Consider the following 19,660-nt stretch of genomic DNA (forward strand, 5'->3'; position numbering starts at 1 on the left):
GGGTCTCTGGAGTAGGGGTGGGAAACGGCTAATTAGGGGGCAGCTACTCTGGGAGTTTCCTTCAAGGGCTTCCTTGGTGAGGGTACATCTTGGGGCCCTGCCTTCCGGAAGGGAACCAGGCAGGACCTGGGAGCCTGGCAGTAAAACCAGATCCTCAACCGAGCGTGGGGCGCTGAAAGCCGCGGGTACTGGCGTCGGGGGCGCTGTACCTCCTTTCCCAGAAGGGGGCCCTTGTGGGGACGTCTTGGGGCCCCGGCTTTCCCAGAGGGGCGCCGCCGTTGTCTCCGGGGCCCGGGGAGATCACCTTCACCTCTGCACCCCAGCCACCTGCGCTCCTCCCGCCCCCCCCCCTTAGGCGGGGGCGGCTCCCGTCCCGGGAAACCCGAGCCACCGCCCCTGGCCCCGCCCCCGGCCCCGCCCCCGGCCCCGCGCCGGCCAAGCCGTCCGCGGCGGGAGCGGCGGAGGCGGCGGGAGAGCGCGCGGTGGAGCCGCTCCGAGCGCCCCGGCCCCTCGCGCCGCAGCCCCGGAGCCCAGCGCCGCGCGCCCAGGCCGCCCGTGCCGTCCGTGCGCCCCCGCACCCAGCGCTCTCGGAGCCGCCGGCCGTCCAGGGCACCCCCAGCCCCAGCCCCAGCCCGGCCGGGATGGCCGCAGCCCGCGGCTGATCGAGCCCGGGGGGGGCCCCATGGGCCGGCCCGCGCCGCGTCCCCTCCGCGGCCGCCCCCTCCGGCCCGGGCCCCCCCGGGCGCCGCGGGCCCAGGCGGCCCGGATGGCGGTCGCGGCGGCAGGGGCAGGGGCTGGGGCCGGCGCGGGCGGCAGGCGCGGCCACCACTGACGGGTAGTCGGGCACCCCGAGCAGGTAAGCAGGGGCAGAGGGGGACCCGCAGGGCACCGGTGGTGGGAGGGGGGACCGGCCCCCTGGACGGAGGTTTGGGAGCTTACTGGGGCTCGGGATAGACCGGTGGCTTCCCTCCTCCAGCCATGAACCGGTATGTGTATGAATGTGGGGTCAAGGGGGCGACAGGTCCGCGCACGGCCGGGGGGAGAGGTGGGCAGGGCGATCTTAGGTGCCTCTCCAAGCCAGGATCTGGCCAGGGTCCTTGTCCGACGGGACGAGAGCGCCTCCGCCTCCTTGGACCCCCAAGCGTGCGTCTGAACAGGGGTTGAAGCGGGGGCAGCCGAATCCTCTCCCCAGCCTCTAGGAGAGCGAGACCCAGACAGCCGCGCTGCCTTGTGGTGTGCACGGGCCTGTGGGGGGCGGGCATTCGGATCCGCAGACCCCAGCCGGGGAGCTGCCGTCGCGGCCCAGCTGCCCGCAGAAGTAAACATCTGTCAGTGGTGCGTTCCAGCCGCCGCCGCCTCCGGGGACACGGTGTCCTCCGGTAAGGGCCCGGCTCTCTCGGCTCCTGGAGCCGCCTGTTCAGCCACAAGAGGGCGCGAAACCCTTATTTGGGGGGGGGGGAGGGTAGTCCCTTAAGGGCAAAGCCTGGATTTGAAGGAGAGGGGGCCGTGCCTTCCTTGCTTTTTAGAAAAGGCATTTCTCGCTCAGGATAGTCTCACAGTCCTCCCAGAAGGTGCAGTTTGTGGGCTGGGCGTCATTAGGCAGAAGTGGCTGCAGACAGTGGGCGGATTTGGGGTGGGACTGGAGAAGGCAACGGCCACTTCCAGGGGTTGGCGCGCCACTACCCTCTCCCCCAAGAAACAGCGTGCATTGTGGTGTCGTCACTTGCTGGGCTCAGCGGGCCTGTGGTGACCTGCAAGTCTGGGACCCCAGCCTGGATCTGGGGAGAAGGGCCAGGGTCCTGGGAGGCGGGGGGGGGGGGGTTGCTGGAGGCCAGACCCCCGACTTTCCTCACTCCTGCCTGCCCGCCCTGCCCTTTCTCTGCCCAACATCCTCCCCTCTGTGTTCCATGACACTCTTTGTCTGTCTTCAAGTGCCCCAGGCTGAGGAAGCCCCAGTGGGGCGTGACTGGTCTAGGCGGATGTCAGTGGAGGGACGACTCCCAGCTTTACCAGTTTACCCCCACCCTAACCCCTTGCCTTGGGGCCTTTTGGACACCCCTCCCCATTCCCTTCATCCTAGGATTCCTGAGGTTCAGGGTTCTGAAGGCCCCCACCCCCAACCCCGGGCTTTATAGACCACTCCCAGTGACGAGCTGCAAAGAGCTAATTCTAGGGGTACAGGGAAGCAAAGGAAACACCCCCCTCCGTGGCAGGGCACACTGGCTGAAATTCTGCCGTCAGTGCTTGTCCCCTTAGGTTTCAGGCCTCAGTTTTTGGGAAAGGAGCAGAGGATATAGCTTTCAAGAGTCTGGGGCAGGAGAAGAAACGAGTTTCCAGCCAGGCACAAGGACACAATCAAGAGATTGTTCCCACAAATGTTTGTTGGAGGGTGACGGTGTGGCTGACTGTTGGTGTCAGGGCTCCCGGGCCTCGTCCTTCGAGGAAGACAGACGTAGACCCAGGGTGGAGCCCAGAGTGAGGAGCAAAGGGTCTCCTTCAGGATAGGAGGATCAAGGGAAACTTCCTGGAAGAGGGGCACTGGGGCTGGGGCTGTGAAGGATAAGTAGGAGTTTTCCAAGTGGGAAAAGAAAGGGCATTCCAGGCAGGAGGAACTGCACATGCAAAGATCTGGAGGCAGAAAATGGCACTGCCGGTTTCGGAAAATCCAGGGTGTCTAGGTGAGTGTGGGAGGGAGAGGCTGTTCTGAAAGGTTGGCACAGGGAGAACTGGGCTGGGGCATTCAAGGACGGATTCCTGGAGGTTAGGGCTGGAAACCCAGAGGAGAGAGGAATGGGCCTTTAATGCCTCTGGCATCACTGGGCCCAGCCTTCTTTGCTGAGGCTATAGATTCCTCTGCAGATGCATCCTTCCTGGTCCCCGAGGTGGAGCGGGGAGTCTGGGCCTCTGGGGGGAGGCCCACATGGGGAGATGGAGGGAAGATGGGGTCTTCACTCTGCTTCGTGAGCACCAAGTAAGCATCGGGCGGGCCCAGGAGGAGGCTGGTTCTCCCCAGCTCACAGCTGAGGAAACTCAGGCTGGGCTAGCCAGGGGATCGTTCCCTCATGCTCCACGTATCTCCCAAGCATCGAGCTACTATGTGCTGGGCTGAAGCACAGGATCAGACAAGCCTGGTGCCTGATACACCTGGGGGTGGGGGGTGGGGGTGGATGAGAGGCTCCCGATGAACCAGCCAGCCGGATCTTTGCGTGTGCAATTCCTGCTCCTTGGAATTCCCCTTCTTTTCCCACTTGGAAAACTCCTACTCATCCTTCACAGCCCCAGCCCCAGTGCCCCTCTTCCAGGAAGTCACCCTTGATCCCCCTATCCTGAGGTACACCCTTTGCTCCTCACTCTGGGTCTACCCTGAGTCTAAGTCTGTCTTCCTCGAAGGACGAGGCCCAGGAGCCCTGCCACCAACGGCCGCACCATTACTGTCCCCAGACACCTTTGGGAGGTTACTTTCAGGGGAGGTAACAGGCACACTTGCACTTCAGCAAAGGTATCCAGGAGCAGAATGATCTTCCCTTCACATCCAAGGGAAACCGGGCTTCGGGCTGTTGCCGGAAGAAATCAGACCAGGGGCTCCCGCCTGCCACAGGTGGGTCTCACTTCCCAGTTGGGGAAACCGAGGCCTAGAGAGAGGGCACCGTCTGAGGCTCAGAAGCTCAGTGTGTTGGGGACCTGAAGCAGGATTTGAACTCTGGGGACTCAGGTGCCCTGGTTCCCAGGAAATCAGCGCTAGGGTTTGAGTCACGCCTGAGGTCTGTGCCTCTGGTCCCCCTTCTGTCTAATGGCCAGCTTGGAGTGGCACCGTCCGGGCTACTTGCAGAGGACCCACGTCCCTTGTGCCGCCCTCCGGGCCCCACACCAGCTGCTCAGCCGTGCCAGGCCTAATTAGGCTGATCCTGTTATCCCACCCCAGGGAGCCCCCTCCTGCCCGCCCCGGGCCAGCCTGGCCAGTCTGGTATGGTCAAGGTGGGAATTTTACAGGCCGGCCGCACGCAGAGGGCGGGGCCGGAAGTGGCGGGTCTGAAAAGCTGGGGGCCCCAGCGCACAGGCTCCCCAGCCCGGCCTCCCTGAGAACACACCTGCGTAGCCGCAGGTTCTGGAAGAGGACTCCAGGCACCGGTGGGGAACCGAGCCCCGGTCCCGCGGGTCACACGGCCCCATCGTCTCCCCGCCCTCATCTCCCCACACCGTCCCCCGACTCCCTCCGCTCCTCACACTGGTCGCCCTCAACGGGCCTGGCCCTGCTTCCGTGATCCTTTGGTCCTGCAGCTTCTCCACCTAGAACACTCGCTCCGAGTCTCCACTTGGTCTCAGCTCCAATGCCGCCTCCTCTGAGAAGCCCCCCTTGCCCACTCGACCTAAAGGCCGCCCCCCCCACAGTCACTGTCGCTTCGCCTTGTTTCGTTTTGTTCTTGGAACTGCCAGCATCTCAATTACCTTGTTTATTTCTCACTTGTGACCCCCCTCCCTGATTGGATGGGGAGGAGCGTGGCAGGGGTGCGGCCCAGGTTAGCCTTGGTCAGCCCGCGTTCTCTGCCGGGTGCCACACGCAGTAGGCACTCCATAAGTGCTGATGTGGCGTGTGGGGGGCAGAGCTCAGCCCGGCACACTGGGTTTGCTGCCACGCGGGCACTTGACTCGCTATTTCTGCGGTGCCGCGTGTCTTTGCCAAAGCCTCTTACTGCTGTGGATTTCAGCCCCACCTTCTCCCAAACAGCAGGACCTGTCATGCCCTCCCACTGCCCCCCTGCCCCTCAGCGTTACCCCTGCCACCCAGGTCCCAGGGACCGTGGAGGCGTTCGAGAGAACAAGTTCAGAGTCAGACCTAAGTTCAACCTCAGCTCAGCCACTTATTTTCTGCGTCACCTTGAGCAAGGTGCTCTATGTCCCTGCTCCTCAGCTTCCCCGTGTGGGAAATACCAACATCTTTTCCAAGGTCTGTGGGCACAATTAAACACGCAGAGAGCACTTAGCACACTGTTTGGCACTAAATTAACATAACAGCCCACGTGGCAGGGCGTTGATGTTGTTGTTATTAGAGAGGTCATATGGTACAGTGAGGAAGAGTGTGGAGGGGGCATCGGGGCTGGGACTTTGAGGGATGAGGAGGAGTTTGCCTGACCATCTGTGTTCAGATCTCAGCTTGGCCACTTACACTCTGCTTGATCTTGAGCCGGTACCTTCACTTCTTTGGACCTCGGTTTTCCCAACTATGAAATGGAGAGAAAATAGTCCATACCTCACTGAGTTACTATGAGGAAAGTGCTTGGAACAGCGCCAGTAGGGGGCGCCTGGGCGGCTCCGCGGGTTAGGCCTCCGACTCTTGATACCCACTCGGGTCATGATCTCACCACGGTTGAGATCCAGTCCCACCTGGGGCTCCAGCAGAATGTGGAGCCTGCTTGGGATTCTCTCTCCCTCTCTCTCTCTGCCCCTCCCCCACTCATGCTTGCTCACTCACTCCATGAATGAACGAATGAATGAATAAAATAAAATAAAATAAAATAAAATAAAATAAAATAAAATAAAATAAAAAAATGAAAAGAAAAAGAAAGAGGGGCACCTGGTGGCTCAGTCGGTTAAGCGTCCAACTTTGGCTCAGGTCATGATCTCTCAGTTCCTCAGTTCGAGCCTTCCATCGGGCTCTGTGCTGACAGCTCAGAGCCTTCTTGGGATTCTGTCTCCCTTCCCGCTCGCACTCTCTCTCTCAGAAATAAATAAACATTTTTAAAACATTAAAAAAAAATCAACAGCGGTAGGCTTGTTCACTAGTGCTGGTGTTAGCTATTCTTATAGTCACTCCACCAGCACAGGTGTCCCCAGAAGTCACTCTGTCTATACATCCATTGGCTTCGCTTGGGTGAAGACAGACCCGGAGCCCCTGAAGTCAAGCTCAGAAGCTCAGACTTGATTCTCAGAGTAGCAGGGAGCCAGCGATGGTTCTAGCAATCAGGCAACAGAGAGCTTCTGGGTTGGGGGAAGCAGAGAGGCCGGGCCCCCACCTCTGGCTGGGCCTGGAAGGTTGGCTGGGGGTGTTTGTGACTGCACCCCCCCCCCATGAGGCCGCCCCACAGGCTGGCCCCCAGCCCCTGCAGACGCGGCATCGGAACCAGCTGTGCTAGCCAGATGTTCCTGGTTTACCCCCAGATGTGTGTCGCCGGCTCGCGGCTGCCCTGGCTTCCCCACCTCCACCAAGGGGCGGGGCTGGGCCCTGGGGCCTCCCAGGGAGGGGGCACATTTTTGTGGGCTGCGGAATTTGTTTCTTGTTTTGCAGGACCATTGAGTCCTGCCTTGAGAGAACCTAAGTCCTGCCCCTGCTGGGACCTCAGTTTCCCCATCACTGGGACCTCCAGGAGCCACCTAGGGGGACGGAGAGGAGCCGGGCTGCCCTAGAAACGGGCCCGGCCACCAGCCCTGGAGCTGTCCGCGCGGAGGGAGGAAGCGTGCCAGCACGTTGTCTGAGGCCCAGCCTGCTGCCATCGGCCGGGCCTGCGGGACTTCACTGAATTAGATGGCCCTCCAAATGTGGGAGGGTGTCTCGGGCAGCTCGTTGTACGGATGGGGAAACTGAGGCTCAGAGCGGCAGCAGCTGGCCCCGTGGCATCCAGCAGGGAGGAGGCAGAGCAGGGATCGGAAATCAGCCTGTCTAGAATCTAGAACCCCGGATCTGCAAGCCTCTTCTCACAAGCTCACCCATACGTGCGGGCCGCCCACACATCCGTCCTCATGGCTGCTCGGCCCGTGGGCAGTGACGACGGTCCCAGCAGCCACCGGTCAGGCTCCCCTGGGTCCTCGCTAGTGTCCTGGGTGCTGAGTGGCCCCCTTCGGGGAGATGCCCCCCCCGTAGGAAGGTCGGGGATGCGTCCAGGGGTGAGGTGGAGAAGGACAAGGCTGGACGCGGAGGGAGGCACCCTGTGAGCAAAACTATGGGGACTGCAGAGCTGGAGCAGGTGCGTGCCTTTGTGAATAGAAATACTGAAGCCTGCCTGCCCTTGCCTTGAAAGAACCCGGCCCAGGCTGTCCTTCCCAAATCCCCCAGTCCACAGAAGACAGCTGTGGACCCAGACGCTATGCCAGCAGGACTGGGTAAGAGGGAGGGACCCACGGCTGGGGATCCAAGGGGGGAAGCAGGGATGGCTTCCCGGAGGAGGGCATGTGGGAGCCAGGGCTCTGAAGGATGAGTAGGAGTTTGCCAGATGCAGGCAGACCCCGCTTCTAGGCCTCCCTGGGACTACAGAGATGAGTGGATGGAGGGAAGGGTCCCCTCCCAGCCTTCCTCTCCCTGGGAAGGAGCATGAAGCACCCTGAGGCCAGGAGTTCTGCAGGAAGGAGGCTGTTGATCTTAGGAACACATATGCCTGGCCTGCGTCTCCTGGGAAGCTCCATGGAAAGGTGGAGCCTCAGGGCGTTCCCTGGGCACCAGGATAATGAGCAGCATTCTTGGCACTAGCACGGAAGCTGCTAGAAACACCCACATGCCCACACCCTCACCCCGGCTGTTCCTTGGGTGATCGGAAGCGCCTGGCTGTGTGACTTTGGGTTACTCATCACCCCTCTCTGAGTCTCCTCCCAGCCCTGGGCACGTTGTGGCCTCCGGCTAGATGTGGAAGTCCTCCTTGATCCCAATGGCGAAGTTCGGACTGTCACGGCCCCTAAGAACGCTTCCGTCCCTGGGCAGTGAGGACTCTCCAGGGTCGGGATATTTTCTGAAGGTTGAGAAGAGACCGCTGGCCGGGCCCCGTCTGGGCAGCGTGGGAGGCACCCGAGCTGCGTGGACCTGGGCCGTGTACCAGTCGTCAGGACAGGGCAGTTCGCTCCTGGGTCAGCAGCCTCCCTCCCGCTCACCTAACTCACGGCACTCCGCGTCTATGCCGCTCGCTCGCCCCCGGAACGTCCAGAGCTGACCGCCTGGCAACACCAGCGGGTGTTCACACGCGTGCCCCCATGTGTGTGAGTGTGTGGCCGGGGTGTGGGAGTGGCAGGAGCAAGCACGGGCGGCCCCAGTTAGGCCCCAGGCCAGGATGCACACGCGGCTGGACACCCCTGAGGCTGTAGGTATGTGTCCCTGGGCGCACAGAGGTCCCAGTGCGTGCGTGCAATGCGTGCATGTGCGGCCGTGCCCGTTCTCCACGCAGCATGCCGGAGACGACGTGTGTCTTTCGGGAGAGTCTGAAAATGCTGGTGTGGGAGCCCCCAAGGGTGCAAGAGGCTAAGAACACCCGAGTGGCTGGGAGCGCGAGCGCTCGGGGGGGTGACAGCTCCCCGGATCGGGTGCAAGCGAAGCCGGCCTATCCTGGGTGAGGGCGTACCAGTGTGAAAGCGTGCAAGTGTGTGAGCCGGTGTGAGCGTGGCTGTCAGAGCGTGGGGGTGTGGGTGGCAACATGCCCCGGGGTGGGGGTTGGAGCACGTGAGTAGCGGGACGGAGTGACCCCGGTAGTGATCCGTGCCGCGTAAGGGGCTGAGCTGGTGACTGTGTTCAAAAACGAGAGTGTCACCACGTTTTCAGGTGGGGGTGTGAACACATCCGAGTTACTGACCGCGTTTTTGTCCGTCGGTGTCATCTTGCTTGAGGAAGACTTGTGAACATGCCTGGGGGTGTAATAATGTTGCTGGATGTGTGTGAAAATGCCCCAGCCCATCAATGTGGTCGTCTTTGTATATGGATGTGAGAACAGCCACCCCAGTGAGTGGGATGGGGTGGTCGTGTGAGTCCCAACGTGTGTGGAAACGCCCGAGTGCGTGAGGCCCATCGATTCGAGTGGCTGAGTGTGAAAACAGAGCATCAGTGGGACCGTGTTTGAGTGGCCGAGGGACAGCCGGTCCCAGTGGGCGCAGGCAGGCGTGTCTGGGTGTGTATGGGAGTGAGGACACCCAAGCGTGCCTCCGAGGACAAGAAGGCCGAGCGTGTGACCCCCACGTGTGCTGGGAGCACACGGCCCCAGGTCCGGGGGCTCCACGACACCGAGAGGCTGATGGTGGACACCGGCCCCTCCCCGAGCCATCGGCCACACCCGCGGCACCCCTCTGGCTCAGGTCCCAGCCAGAGACAAACCAGTTGGGTGACCCCCGTGCTGAAAGGCCTATTGTTAGCAGCCGCTTATCAGCTGCGCCTACTGGCCCCCTCCAGCCTCGGCCCTCTGCTTTCCGGCCCCCATCAGGACTCCGGGGGGTCCCATGGCTCCAAGGACACCAGGGGCTCCCGTGGCCTGGCCTTCTCACGGCCGGAGTCCCATCGGGCCTGGCAGCGTCCCACCCCCTCACCCCCACCCCGAGGGAAGCCCTGAGCAGAAACAGAGGACTAGAGCCGGGCATCATGCAGGGGCCTCGGTCAGCCTCACAGGGAAACTGAGGCACCCCCCATCTCCCCGCCTCAAAACGTGGGTGTGAGAGCTGGCGGGGTGCTGGGCGTCCAGAGAGGGCCTTGCCCAGGTGAGGCCCACGGGGACCCGGCATAAAGCAGGGGCACTTTTAGAGCAAAGGGGCGCGGTGTGGGCACCTGACAACTTCGGTGGGGGGGGGGTTGTCTCCCGCTTGCTGTACAAATTTGACAATGAAATATTCTCCCCGTGGCCCCCGCCGCCCTGCAGGACCCGCCCCGGGCCCCTCTCCGGACTCCCCTCCCCCCTCACTCACTCTGTTCCAGCCACATGGGTCACCGCTGTTCCTCCCACGTGCCAGGCACAGCCCTGTGACCTCTGATCTCCAGGCTGGCCCCAGGTTGCTTGCACGCCCCCTGTGGGGGAGGAAGCTCATTCTCCACCAACACCACCGACAGCCGCGCAAACGGCCCTACCACACACCCCCAAAGCGGCAAGCCCTCAGGATGACCCAGCATCCGCTCCCAAGCACAGCACAGCCCATGCGTGTGGGTCCCGCCAAAGACCCCGGGTTCGAATCCCAGATGCTTTCCTAGCTGTGCCCTTGGGTAAGACCCTACCTGCTTTGGGCCTCATTTTCCCCAGCTGTAAAACGGCGATCATGGCGCCTCCTTCGTGGGCTCAGCACGGGGTCTGCTACACAGCAGGCGCTTAATTAATGTCCCCTGCTGCTGGGTGGAGGCTGTAGGTCCTGCGCCCGCGCCTCCACGGGGCGGGGGCGGGGAGAGGCGGTTCCAGACGCCCTGCGCTTAACCACCCAGGGCGGCGCCCATGCAAAACCGAGGTGCAAATCTCACGCAAATCCCGGCTGCGCGCGGTGGCCGGCAGCACTAGCGGCCCGAGGTGCGCGCACGGGGGTGCCCGGCACCCGACAGCCGCGCACAGGCGCTGCTGACCCGCGTCCAGCCCGGCTTTCAGCGCTCCGTGCAAATGTTTACACCGGGCCGGACGCCAGGCCCCGCGCGGGCCGGCACCAGACGGCCAGGCTGGGAATGTAAACCAGCGGCCGGCAGAGGTCCCGGCGCGGGTGGGCGGGGGTGCGCATGCGTCGTGAAACACCTACTGTGTGCACTCAGGGCGGACTCGCCTAGGCGATCCCAGCAGGGAGTCCTCGGTGACCTAACGGGGGTCGGGGCGGGGGAGCTCAGGGCACTGTGGTGGCCCAGAGGGTGCACACCTGCGCCGTCCGGGGCTGGGGAGTATGAGCAGCCACAGAAGGCTTCCACGGGGAGGCGCCCTCCAGGCGGAGACTGAGAGGGGAATGGGGGGCTTGGAGGAGGAGGGGAAGAGAATATTCTGGGAGGAAGGACCAGCTTGTGCAAAGCCTGGGGGTGGGTCGAGTGCAGCTGTGGTCCATAGATGCCCCTTCTGAGCATCAGTTTATGTGTCTGGGTGGGGGGGACCCGGGCTCAGAGAGGGACAGGAAGTCACTCCCAAGGACCTCACTATGTGAGGAAGTCTCAACCCCAGGGATCCTGCCTCCTAGAACGTGCTGTAAATCACCAGATCTCCACCACACCCTGGTCCCACAGTGCCCCCTGCTGGGAGTGGCCTCCCCTGCTTCCAGTCTTCCCCCAGGCTCACTGGGCTCCGCCCACCCCAGCCTCCCGGGTGCTTTGGCCAACCTCAGTCCAGCCTCGGGACTTTTGCACAGGCTGTTCCCCCGCCTGCGATGCCATTCTCTTCTGCCTGGCCAACTCCTACTATCGTTCAAGTCTCAGCTTTCCACCTCAGGGGAGCACTGTGGGACCCCCCAGGTGGGGGTGGTTCCCCCGTTCCCCCTGGCACCCCGCCCACCCCTTTCCTTGGCAGCATTTTTCACAACCTTGTTCAGTGGCTCCTAGATGAATCATTTCTATGTTATATCTGATCATTAAGCAGAAGTGGTTTGAAATCAGGGGCCCCACCATGTCCCCGGTGTCTGGCCCAGTGCCCCGTGCCCGTTTGTCGCCTGAAAGACGGACGGAGGCCATGTGGCTGCCCATCCCGTGCCCGCAGGCCGAGTATGCAGCGCTGGAAGGCGGCAGCCTTAGCCTCGGTGCTCTGCAGCTCCGTGCTCTCCATCTGGATGTGTCGGGACGGCCTGCTCCTCAGCCACCGCCTGGGACCCGCGCTGTCCCCACTGCGCCGGCCACCTCGCACCCTGGACGCCCGGATCGCCCGTCTGGCCCAGTGTAAGCCCCTCCCCGTCGCGGGTCAGATGGCGGGATCCAGGGGCGGGCACAACGGTGGAATTTCCGGCAGGGGCCACGGAGGCTTATTTAGATGGGGTGTAGGGGGTGCCAGTTTTCCCAGCGGCCTGGCAGGGGTGGCACGGGGGCGGGGGTGGTGGCTGAGAACCGGGTGGCGGGGGGTCTCTTGGCTCAGCTGTCATAAGGAATTAGGCTCTGGCCCCGAGGGGACCAGGGGACCAGATGGAGATTAGACCTGGGCATCGGGCCCGGAGGCCCCCACCGCACAGCGGGGAGTGTGCGGAGCCGGAGGCTGCACCCGAGCCCCCACTGACCTGCCCGGTGGACAGAGACCAAGCGGAGGGGGAGACACGAGAGACCTAGAACTGGGGAGAGAAACAGAGGCATAAAGGCTCAGAGACAAAGAGACAGGAGTTGGGAGAGAGGACATACTAGAAGGCGGGGGATGCAGACTTGAAATACGGCCTCCCCCCCGGAGGGGCGTGGCCCCCACGGCCCAACTCCCCACTCCTTCCAGGCACCTGCCCTCTGCCCTCCTGCCAGGCACGGGCCGGGCATGGGTCCCACCTCTTGTGTGCGCGCGCGCGCACGTGTCCACGCGGAGCCGCGCGGGTGACCGAGGTGTACGTCTGGGCGCGTGCAACGGGCCTGTGGGTGGGGCGACGGGCACGCCTGCGTGCAAGTCCTCGCCGGCCCTGTGGGCCCACACAATCCTCCTTTCTTGGGCTTACAATGGACAAGGGTAGCCGGCGGCACGGGCTCCACTTCCGTCGGCCGCTTGGCCGCTTCTTCCTGCGGCGTCAAAGTCCTTCCAGGACACGGGTCCCAGAGACCCCGGATGAGGCCCCAAAACGCTAGTGTTCCAGAACCCGAGGGCACAACACCCGTGGTGAAATCTCAGGCACCGGGAAGGGGCTCGGTCCGTGGGCCGGTGATTTCCTCCCTGGACCCCGTCCCTGGGCACAGCCCTCCTAAGGGAAGCGAGTGACCACGGACTCCCCTCAGAGCCCCAGTGTTAGGCCCCGAGACCAATGCGCTGATGGTGAAATTTCACGGTTGGGGCGGTGGGAGGAGGAGGGGCAGAAGCTGCTGCTGACCTCACCCCTCTGTTCCAGCCCCTGTGCCGGTGGCCAGGCCTGCTGGAGGGAGGCAGGGCAGCAACACCAAGAGATTATTCACTGTTTATCTGAAATTCAAATTTAACTGGGCATCTGTGCTTTATCTGGAAAACTCTCTAAATGTATACCTTAGGGCTGGGCACAACACGGTGGAATTTTAGGCAGCATTAAGTGAGGCAGGCCTGAACCTGACCCCAGAGCCCCCCCAGTCCTGCCCTGGACTTCAGGAACTGGACACATGATGCTCATTGGATCCACGCTTTCCACTGTCCAGCCTCAGCCAAAGCAGGGACCCTACGAGCCTCCTTGAGCAGAAGGGGACACCGAGGCCCAGAGCAGGGCCATCACCTACCTGAGTTGTACAGGGCTGAAAGTGGCAGAACTAGGGTTTGACTCCTGAGACACCCCCCTCACCCCCCGTGGGAACAGACATCCCCATGGTGACAGACAGACTCTCCCACTTGGGCCACGCCGTAAGCTATTTCTTTGGGAGCCGGGGGTGCCGGCCTGGGGGCCCTTAGGGGGCTAAACTCAGGATCTCCTTTCCCAACCACAAGTATGATGCCGCCTGCGGAGGGCTTGGGAACCCCTCCCTGCAGTCCCACAGTCCGCACCACCTGCCACTGCCACGTCTATACTTCTGTCCTGAGGCTGCAGGGTACTGGGGCAGGTCCAGCCGCTTGGGAAATCAATTTAGGCTACGGGGCCCTGGGAATCGGTGACTCGGGGCACCTCCCGGAGACCGTGGGAGAAGAGGACTGGATGGGGGCCAAACTTGGGCACACGATGGAGGCGGGAAGAAGGCTGTTTGGGCTTGTCTGTGTCTCTGCCACCTGCTAACAGTGTGGCCTTAGGCAAGTCTCTGTCGGGTTGGATGCCCAATTTCCTTACCTGTACCACGCGGGTGGCTGTGACATTAGGTGGTGCCACGCGCAAGGCCTCACATGCAGGCCTGCCGCTCCTCTGCTCGTGCTGAAGCCCAAACTTCTGACTCAGTACTGTGGATGGAGAAACTGAGTCCCACCACGCAGTGGAACAGGAGGAACGGGGCGGCGGGGGTGGGGGGTGGGGGGTTGGGGGGAGGGAATTGGGGGTGGGCCCCAAAGAGTGACGTAGAGACTCGTTAACAGCTCAACCAAGGGTGAGCGGTTGAAGCCTGGTGTGGAGCTCCCCAACACTGGTCAGAAAGGGTGTGCCGGTTCCCCGGGACAGCCCAGCATAGGGGTGGGGCCAGCGGGGGACCCAATCAGGGACAGGGATTTGGCCCAGGATACCCCCCAGCTGAGTGCTCCCTTCCTTCCCTGCCGAGAGGAGGGAGCAGCTCTGCGAAAGGGAAAAAGTCCCAGTGCAACGGTGCTTAGGGACAGGGTGCACAGAGAGGGTGGAGGGGGTGGGGGGGGGGGATGCGGCAGCTGCGCCAGCGCCCCAGCGCGGGGCTGTTTTTGCCGGGGAACAGCGAGGGTCCGGCGCGCTCCCCCAGCCACCCGCTGACGCAGCCCTTTGTCCCCGCAGATCGCGCACTGCTGCAGGGCGCCCCGGACGCGGTGGAGCTGAGCGAGCTGACGCCCTGGGTCGGAAGGCCCCCGCGTCCGCGCCGTCGGGCGGGGCCCCGGCGGCGGCGCGCGCGTGCGCGGTCGGGGACGCGGCCGTGCGGGCTGCGCGAGCTCGAGGTGCGCGTGAGCGAGCTGGGCTTGGGCTACGCGTCCGACGAGACGGTGCTGTTCCGCTACTGCGCAGGCGCCTGCGAGGCGGCGGCGCGCGTCTACGACCTGGGGCTGCGGCGGCTCCGCCAGCGGCGGCGGGTTCGGCGGGAGCGGGTGCGCGCGCAGCCCTGCTGCCGCCCGACGGCCTACGAGGACGAGGTGTCCTTCCTGGACGCGCACAGCCGCTACCACACGGTTCACGAGCTGTCGGCGCGCGAGTGTGCCTGCGTCTGACCCTACCTCACCGGCGCCGGCGCGACGGCGCCCACCGTCCCGCCGGGCAGGCCCCGCGGCCGCAGACTGCCCCCGCGCAGACGATGCCGTCGAGGCCCCAGGACTGTCCAATACCCGCTCCAGATAAAGTGTGGAAAGCGGAGCGTGCGTCGTGATTCCGCGTGCCGGGGGTGCCCACCTCTCCGAGGGACCCGAGGGCGGGGGGAGAAGGCGCCAGCCGCGCTGGGAATGGGGGCGGGGGCGGGCTCCACCTGCTGGATGGTGGGAGGATCCCGTGGGCTTTGGGGGAAAGGAGGTGGACAAGAGGGTCCTCCTCCCGTGGGACAAAGAGCCGAGTGGGGCGAGTGGGGGCAACGTCGGCCGGGACCGTCCTTCCCACTCGCCTGCAGGTCCCCGGGCCCCTTCCCCGACGTGTCCCTCGTCCGCCGCCCCGTCGGGCGAGCTTGTGGGTGGGAAGAGAGAGCCCAAGGCGGATGACGAGCCCGAGGTCCAGGTGGACCCGGCCTCCCTCCCCTAAAGGGCCTCCTCAGGCCGGTGGGCCCCCACCGGAGGGAACGGAGCACTATCTCCTTCACTAGCTAAAAATATATGCGCGCTGCCCATCTCCCTGTGGGGATAGGTCTGGGGCGGGCGCCAGCCCTGTCCAGCCCGAATCCGGCGCCTGCCCGGGCAGAGCGGGTCCCGGGGGACGTAGGTCCTGGGCCCATAAAAGCCCTGGCCGGAGCTCCGGGGGGATTTAACAACGCGTCCCCTGGGAGGACAGAAAAAGCCCGGCGCGCTCTTGAGGTTTGCCCGCGGTGTCACCTTGATGCTTGGCAAGCCTGGGACACCCCAGGGTGTTGGGTTCCCAGACCGTGGGGAGGGGTGGGGGTCCCAGGCTTGGAGGAGGGCAGGGCAGGGGGTGGGTGCTGGGCCCCTGGACTGGCACCCTGGACCAGAGGGTGTGGACTGTGGCCTCCTGCACCTCCGAGTGAGGTTCTGGAGGGGCAGCCCCCTCCCCACCCCAGACAGCCTTCCTGAGGATGTGCTGCCCTCTCCTCTTCCCTCACCCCCAGCTCCACCGAGGCTCCCTAGGGCACAGCCCCTTCCCTCCTTCACTCTTCCCGGAGACGGGCCCTGTCCTCTCCCGCACAGCAGAGCGCAGGACACACCGTGTCCCTCCCAGACCCAGTCCCGTATCCCGAAGCTGGAGGGACCAAATCAGAAGGTGCCCCAGGAAGGTTCATCCAGCCCAGCAGGAACATCCCTAGTTCCCTGCTGCCCAGGTCGCCAGCTGCACCACTGAAGGCAGCTAACGGGCAGGACTGCCAGGGGCCCCGAGGGCAGGGCGGGCAGCCAGGCCCCAGCCCATGGGTGGTCTGCCTGGAAGGAAGTCTCAGAGCTGAGGCTGGATGGGGTCCCCGCCCACCCGTGCAGTCTTCTGGCTCTGAGGTTTGGGGTGGTGGGTTCCTGTTAGTTTGGGCTGACTCAGCTCAGCCGTGGCAGAGAAGCAGCCGGGGTCCCTATCTGTTTGGAGCAGAAGCCAAGCCTCAGTTTCCCCATCCCAGATGGCCTTGAGCCACAGAGACAGAAGGTGCTCAGCCCAGGATCCATAGCGGGAAAATCGACCTTGGAGCCCAGGTCTGTGGCCCCTGAAGCCCGATGACCGTGTGTGTGTGTGTGTGTGTGTGCGTGCGCGCGCGCGCACGCGCGTGTGTATGGATGGAGGAGCGAGTGTGTGCATCCTGTCAGGACCTCCTGGCACCTCGGTTCCTCATCTCCCACTCAGTTCCAGAATCCCAACCACAGGGCGCTGGCCCAGACCCACCAGAGAATTGGAACACATACCCGACAGCCCCCACAGATCCCTGGGGCTGGGTTCCCTGTAGTGCACACGCACACACACGCACGCACACGCACACGCACGCACTGAGACTGGGCACCCACATGGGGCTCGGCAGAGCAGATCACACACAGACGCCCGGCCCTCCCACATGCGTTCAGTCGTCATGGTCAAAACTGCGCGCTACGAGTGACACCTCAAGGTCACCGCTCATCTGTAAAGCACATGGGGTCTGGCTTTCGCCCACACACAGCGGGGACACTCACGCCAATGGTCACGCTCCCCACCCTGCATGGTCGCCACATGTCACACAAGCCCGCCCGACTACTCGCACGGCACCACACCCGCCCCTCCCCCCTCCTTCGCCGGACAGCCCCTGGCCCCCAGTGACCCCCCAGGCAGCCTGGTCCCCACTCCCCACTGCCTGATGGGCTTGACCTCGGGGGCTTTTCCATCTTTTGACATCCGGGACCAGGCCATTCGTGGTTGTGGGGGACGTCCTGGGCACCCTAGGCTGTTGCACAGCATCCGTGGCCCCCCACCCACTCGAGGCTATCGCCCCATCTCCAGCTGTGACAGCCACAAGCCTCACGGCACCTGGCCGAGTGTGCCCTGGAGGGCAGAGCCACCCTGGGGTGAGAACCGCTGTTGTAAAAGAAGGGAGAAGACCTCGGTTTTCCTGGGAGCATTCCCATCTGGAGACTGGTGCCAATATTGCCCACCTGCCACCCCACAGGCGGTTAACAACAGCAAGGGCAACCACAAGCAAACCCAGCAGAACCGCGTCCAGCGGGTGGGACCCCCAGGCCGGTTCCCCGGTTCCCCAGGGCCTGAGTGCCTTCGTGAGTGGGGTCCCCAGCGGGTGAGGCTCCTCGCAAGTGGGTGAGACCCCCCAGGGGGGGAGGCCCCTGGCAGGAAAGGTGGCCCGGGCCGGTCTCCTGGCAGCAGAGGTGGCCAGCGGGTGAAGCCCCAGCTAAGCGAGCTCCCCGGCCACCCGCGTCCCGGCAGGTGCGTCCCCAGGGGTGCGGTGTGGGGCAACCCCCGCCCCGGCCCGGCCAGCTCACGTGAACCAGGCAGCTATGCTGGGCACAGTCTGGTAGGTGGAGTCCCGCTGCAGCCTCCAGCAGGCCTTGCAGAACATCACGGCCCAACTGAATGACCGAGGCCGCAGCGTCTCCCTCCAGCGGAAGTAGCTCAGGTAGCGGGCGTGGTCCTTGTCCAGCGCCTGCAGGTACCGGCCCAGTTCCTCGGCGCTCTGGAAGTCGTGGACGTGGATGAAGGCGTCGGGGGGCAGGAACTGTTCGTAGTCACTCCTGCTGGGGCCCAGCACCACGGGCACGGCCCAGGCTTCTAGGGCGTTCCGCCACAGCTTCTCGGTGATGTAGTCGGGGTGCAAGGAGTTCTCGAAAGCCAGGTAAAACTTGTACCGGGACAGCTGCTGGGCCATGGCCTTCTCCGGCAGCGGCTTGTGGGAGCGCCCATACACGTCCACTTGGACGTGAGCTTTCAGCAGGTGGTAATAACGCACCCTGGCTGAGTCTTCCCTCCAGTTGGACACCACCCAGGCCACCAGCTCCGTCTTGGCCGAGACGTTGACCACCGTGGAGGCCGGCTGGCCGGGCCACGGCTCCAGCCAGCCATAGGGTGTGAAGATGTCCGAGTCTCTGCGGTAGGACATGGTGAGGTTGAAGTATCCGTCCAGGGCCTTCAGTTGCGCGCAGTGGCTGGGCGATTCCATGCTGTACCAGACCCAGCGCTGGCCCGGCGGCCGTGGGGACGTGGGGAGCTGCTTCCTCGGGTCGTAGCTGACCTCGCGGTGATGCACCAGCACCGCGTCCGCCTGAGGGTACGCGCTGCGGTCCGCAGTCAGCCGGCAGTCGGCCGTGCCCGGCCACAGCTCCGAGCAGCGGGACAGAGGCACGGGGCGGTTGAATGGCCATGTCCACAGCAGGAGCACCAGGGGCGCGCGGGCAGAGGACCCAGGGGGGGTCGGGCAGGGCGCCCCCTGGGAGGACACCGTCCCTGAGGACCCGTTGGGAGCCGCGTCGAGAGCTTCTGCCGCATCGGCCCCCGACCTGGCGGACCACAAGGGCGTGTCTTGGGACACTCGCAGGTAAGAGAAGAAGCACAGAGCCAGAAACAGTTGCAGCAGCAGCCCGAGGAGACACTGTTGCCAGGGCCATCGGGTCTTGGTCCAGCCGAGTGCATCCATGGGTCAGAGCAGCTGGAAGGAGGGGGGAGTGGAGACGGCATCGTTGATAACAAAGGAGACAATCGTGGGTTACCAACGTGTCAGCCAGGTGACGTACGTGAGGCCTGAGGCTGGCACTGTTGTTAGCTGTATTCTGCGGTTGAGGAAACTGAGGCCAGGTGACTCAGAGGGAGACAGCGGCATCGCTGGTGTCCCAGCAGACAGCGCCTGGCCCTGAGCCCAGTGTCTCCAGCCACCTGGCCGCATAACCTATGTGGGGAGGGGTCCCCAGGGAGGTGGCATTGGTCCCAAGGGCCCTCAGGTCCCACCTTGACCCTGCCCTTCCCATAGTGTCCCAGCCTCTTCCCCAGTGCCCTGGAGTGGAGGCTTGCACCCGGGGATCTGTCCAGGAGGGGTACAAAGGGCTTGGGTTTGAAGGTTAGGCGAGAGCTCACCAGGTAGAGTAGAGCTTCGGGCACAGGGCGTTCCTGGCTCCTGGACAAAGAAAGCAACAGCCAATCCTGAGGTCTGCCGTGAACGGGAGCCTGGCCGGTTTGTGGGGAGAGCAAAGGAAGTGCTTAGAGGTCCCAGCGTGAACCTGATGTTGGATTTACTCAGTGTTTCTTTCAGTAGTGCTCCAAGATAGCCCCTCTGGTCCCGTGCTGGGTGGTCCCGCCCGCGTCCCTGCATTCCCGGATCCTTCCTGTGCCCGCCTGTGGTCACAAAGTCCTCCCAGACCGCAGACCCCAGACCCCAACCGCTAGAGCAGAAATCTAGAACCTTGTCTCTGCCCCAGCAACCTCCTTCAGCCCAGCCCCTCCCGTCCCCCGTTTTAGATGAGAAAACTGAGGCTTGGAGAGGCTGATGCATGTCTCGCCCAAGTACACTGAGCCACAGGCATCATGACCCAGAGCCCAGACTCTCCCTCTCGACATAACCCCCAATGCGTCCCCCACTCTGTCCACACATCAGGCACTGTCAGCAGGGCCCTCTGCCATCGGGGCAACGCTCTGT

The 19,660-nt window shown here is 63.8% G+C and overlaps 2 protein-coding genes across 2 annotated transcripts; one reads left to right on the plus strand and one right to left on the minus strand.

Annotated features, from left to right (window-relative positions):
- The first annotated feature begins 794 nt into the window (after positions 1-794).
- On the plus strand, positions 795-14,641 carry NRTN (neurturin). Its single transcript, XM_030292938.1, has 3 exons — positions 795-856; positions 11,385-11,560; positions 14,209-14,641. The coding sequence occupies exons 2-3, from the start codon at positions 11,392-11,394 to the stop codon at positions 14,631-14,633; spliced, it is 594 nt and encodes a 197-aa protein (XP_030148798.1). The 5' UTR covers positions 795-856; positions 11,385-11,391; the 3' UTR covers positions 14,634-14,641.
- A 2,847-nt stretch (positions 14,642-17,488) lies between these two features.
- LOC115499166 (3-galactosyl-N-acetylglucosaminide 4-alpha-L-fucosyltransferase FUT3-like) lies at positions 17,489-19,432 on the minus strand. The gene has a single exon (XM_030292882.1). It carries the CDS (start codon positions 18,665-18,667, stop codon positions 17,516-17,518), a length of 1,152 nt encoding a protein of 383 aa, XP_030148742.1. The 5' UTR covers positions 18,668-19,432; the 3' UTR covers positions 17,489-17,515.
- Positions 19,433-19,660: the final 228 nt, after the last annotated feature.

Source organism: Lynx canadensis, chromosome A2, assembly GCF_007474595.2.
Source record: "Lynx canadensis isolate LIC74 chromosome A2, mLynCan4.pri.v2, whole genome shotgun sequence".
NCBI lineage: Eukaryota > Metazoa > Chordata > Mammalia > Carnivora > Felidae > Lynx > Lynx canadensis.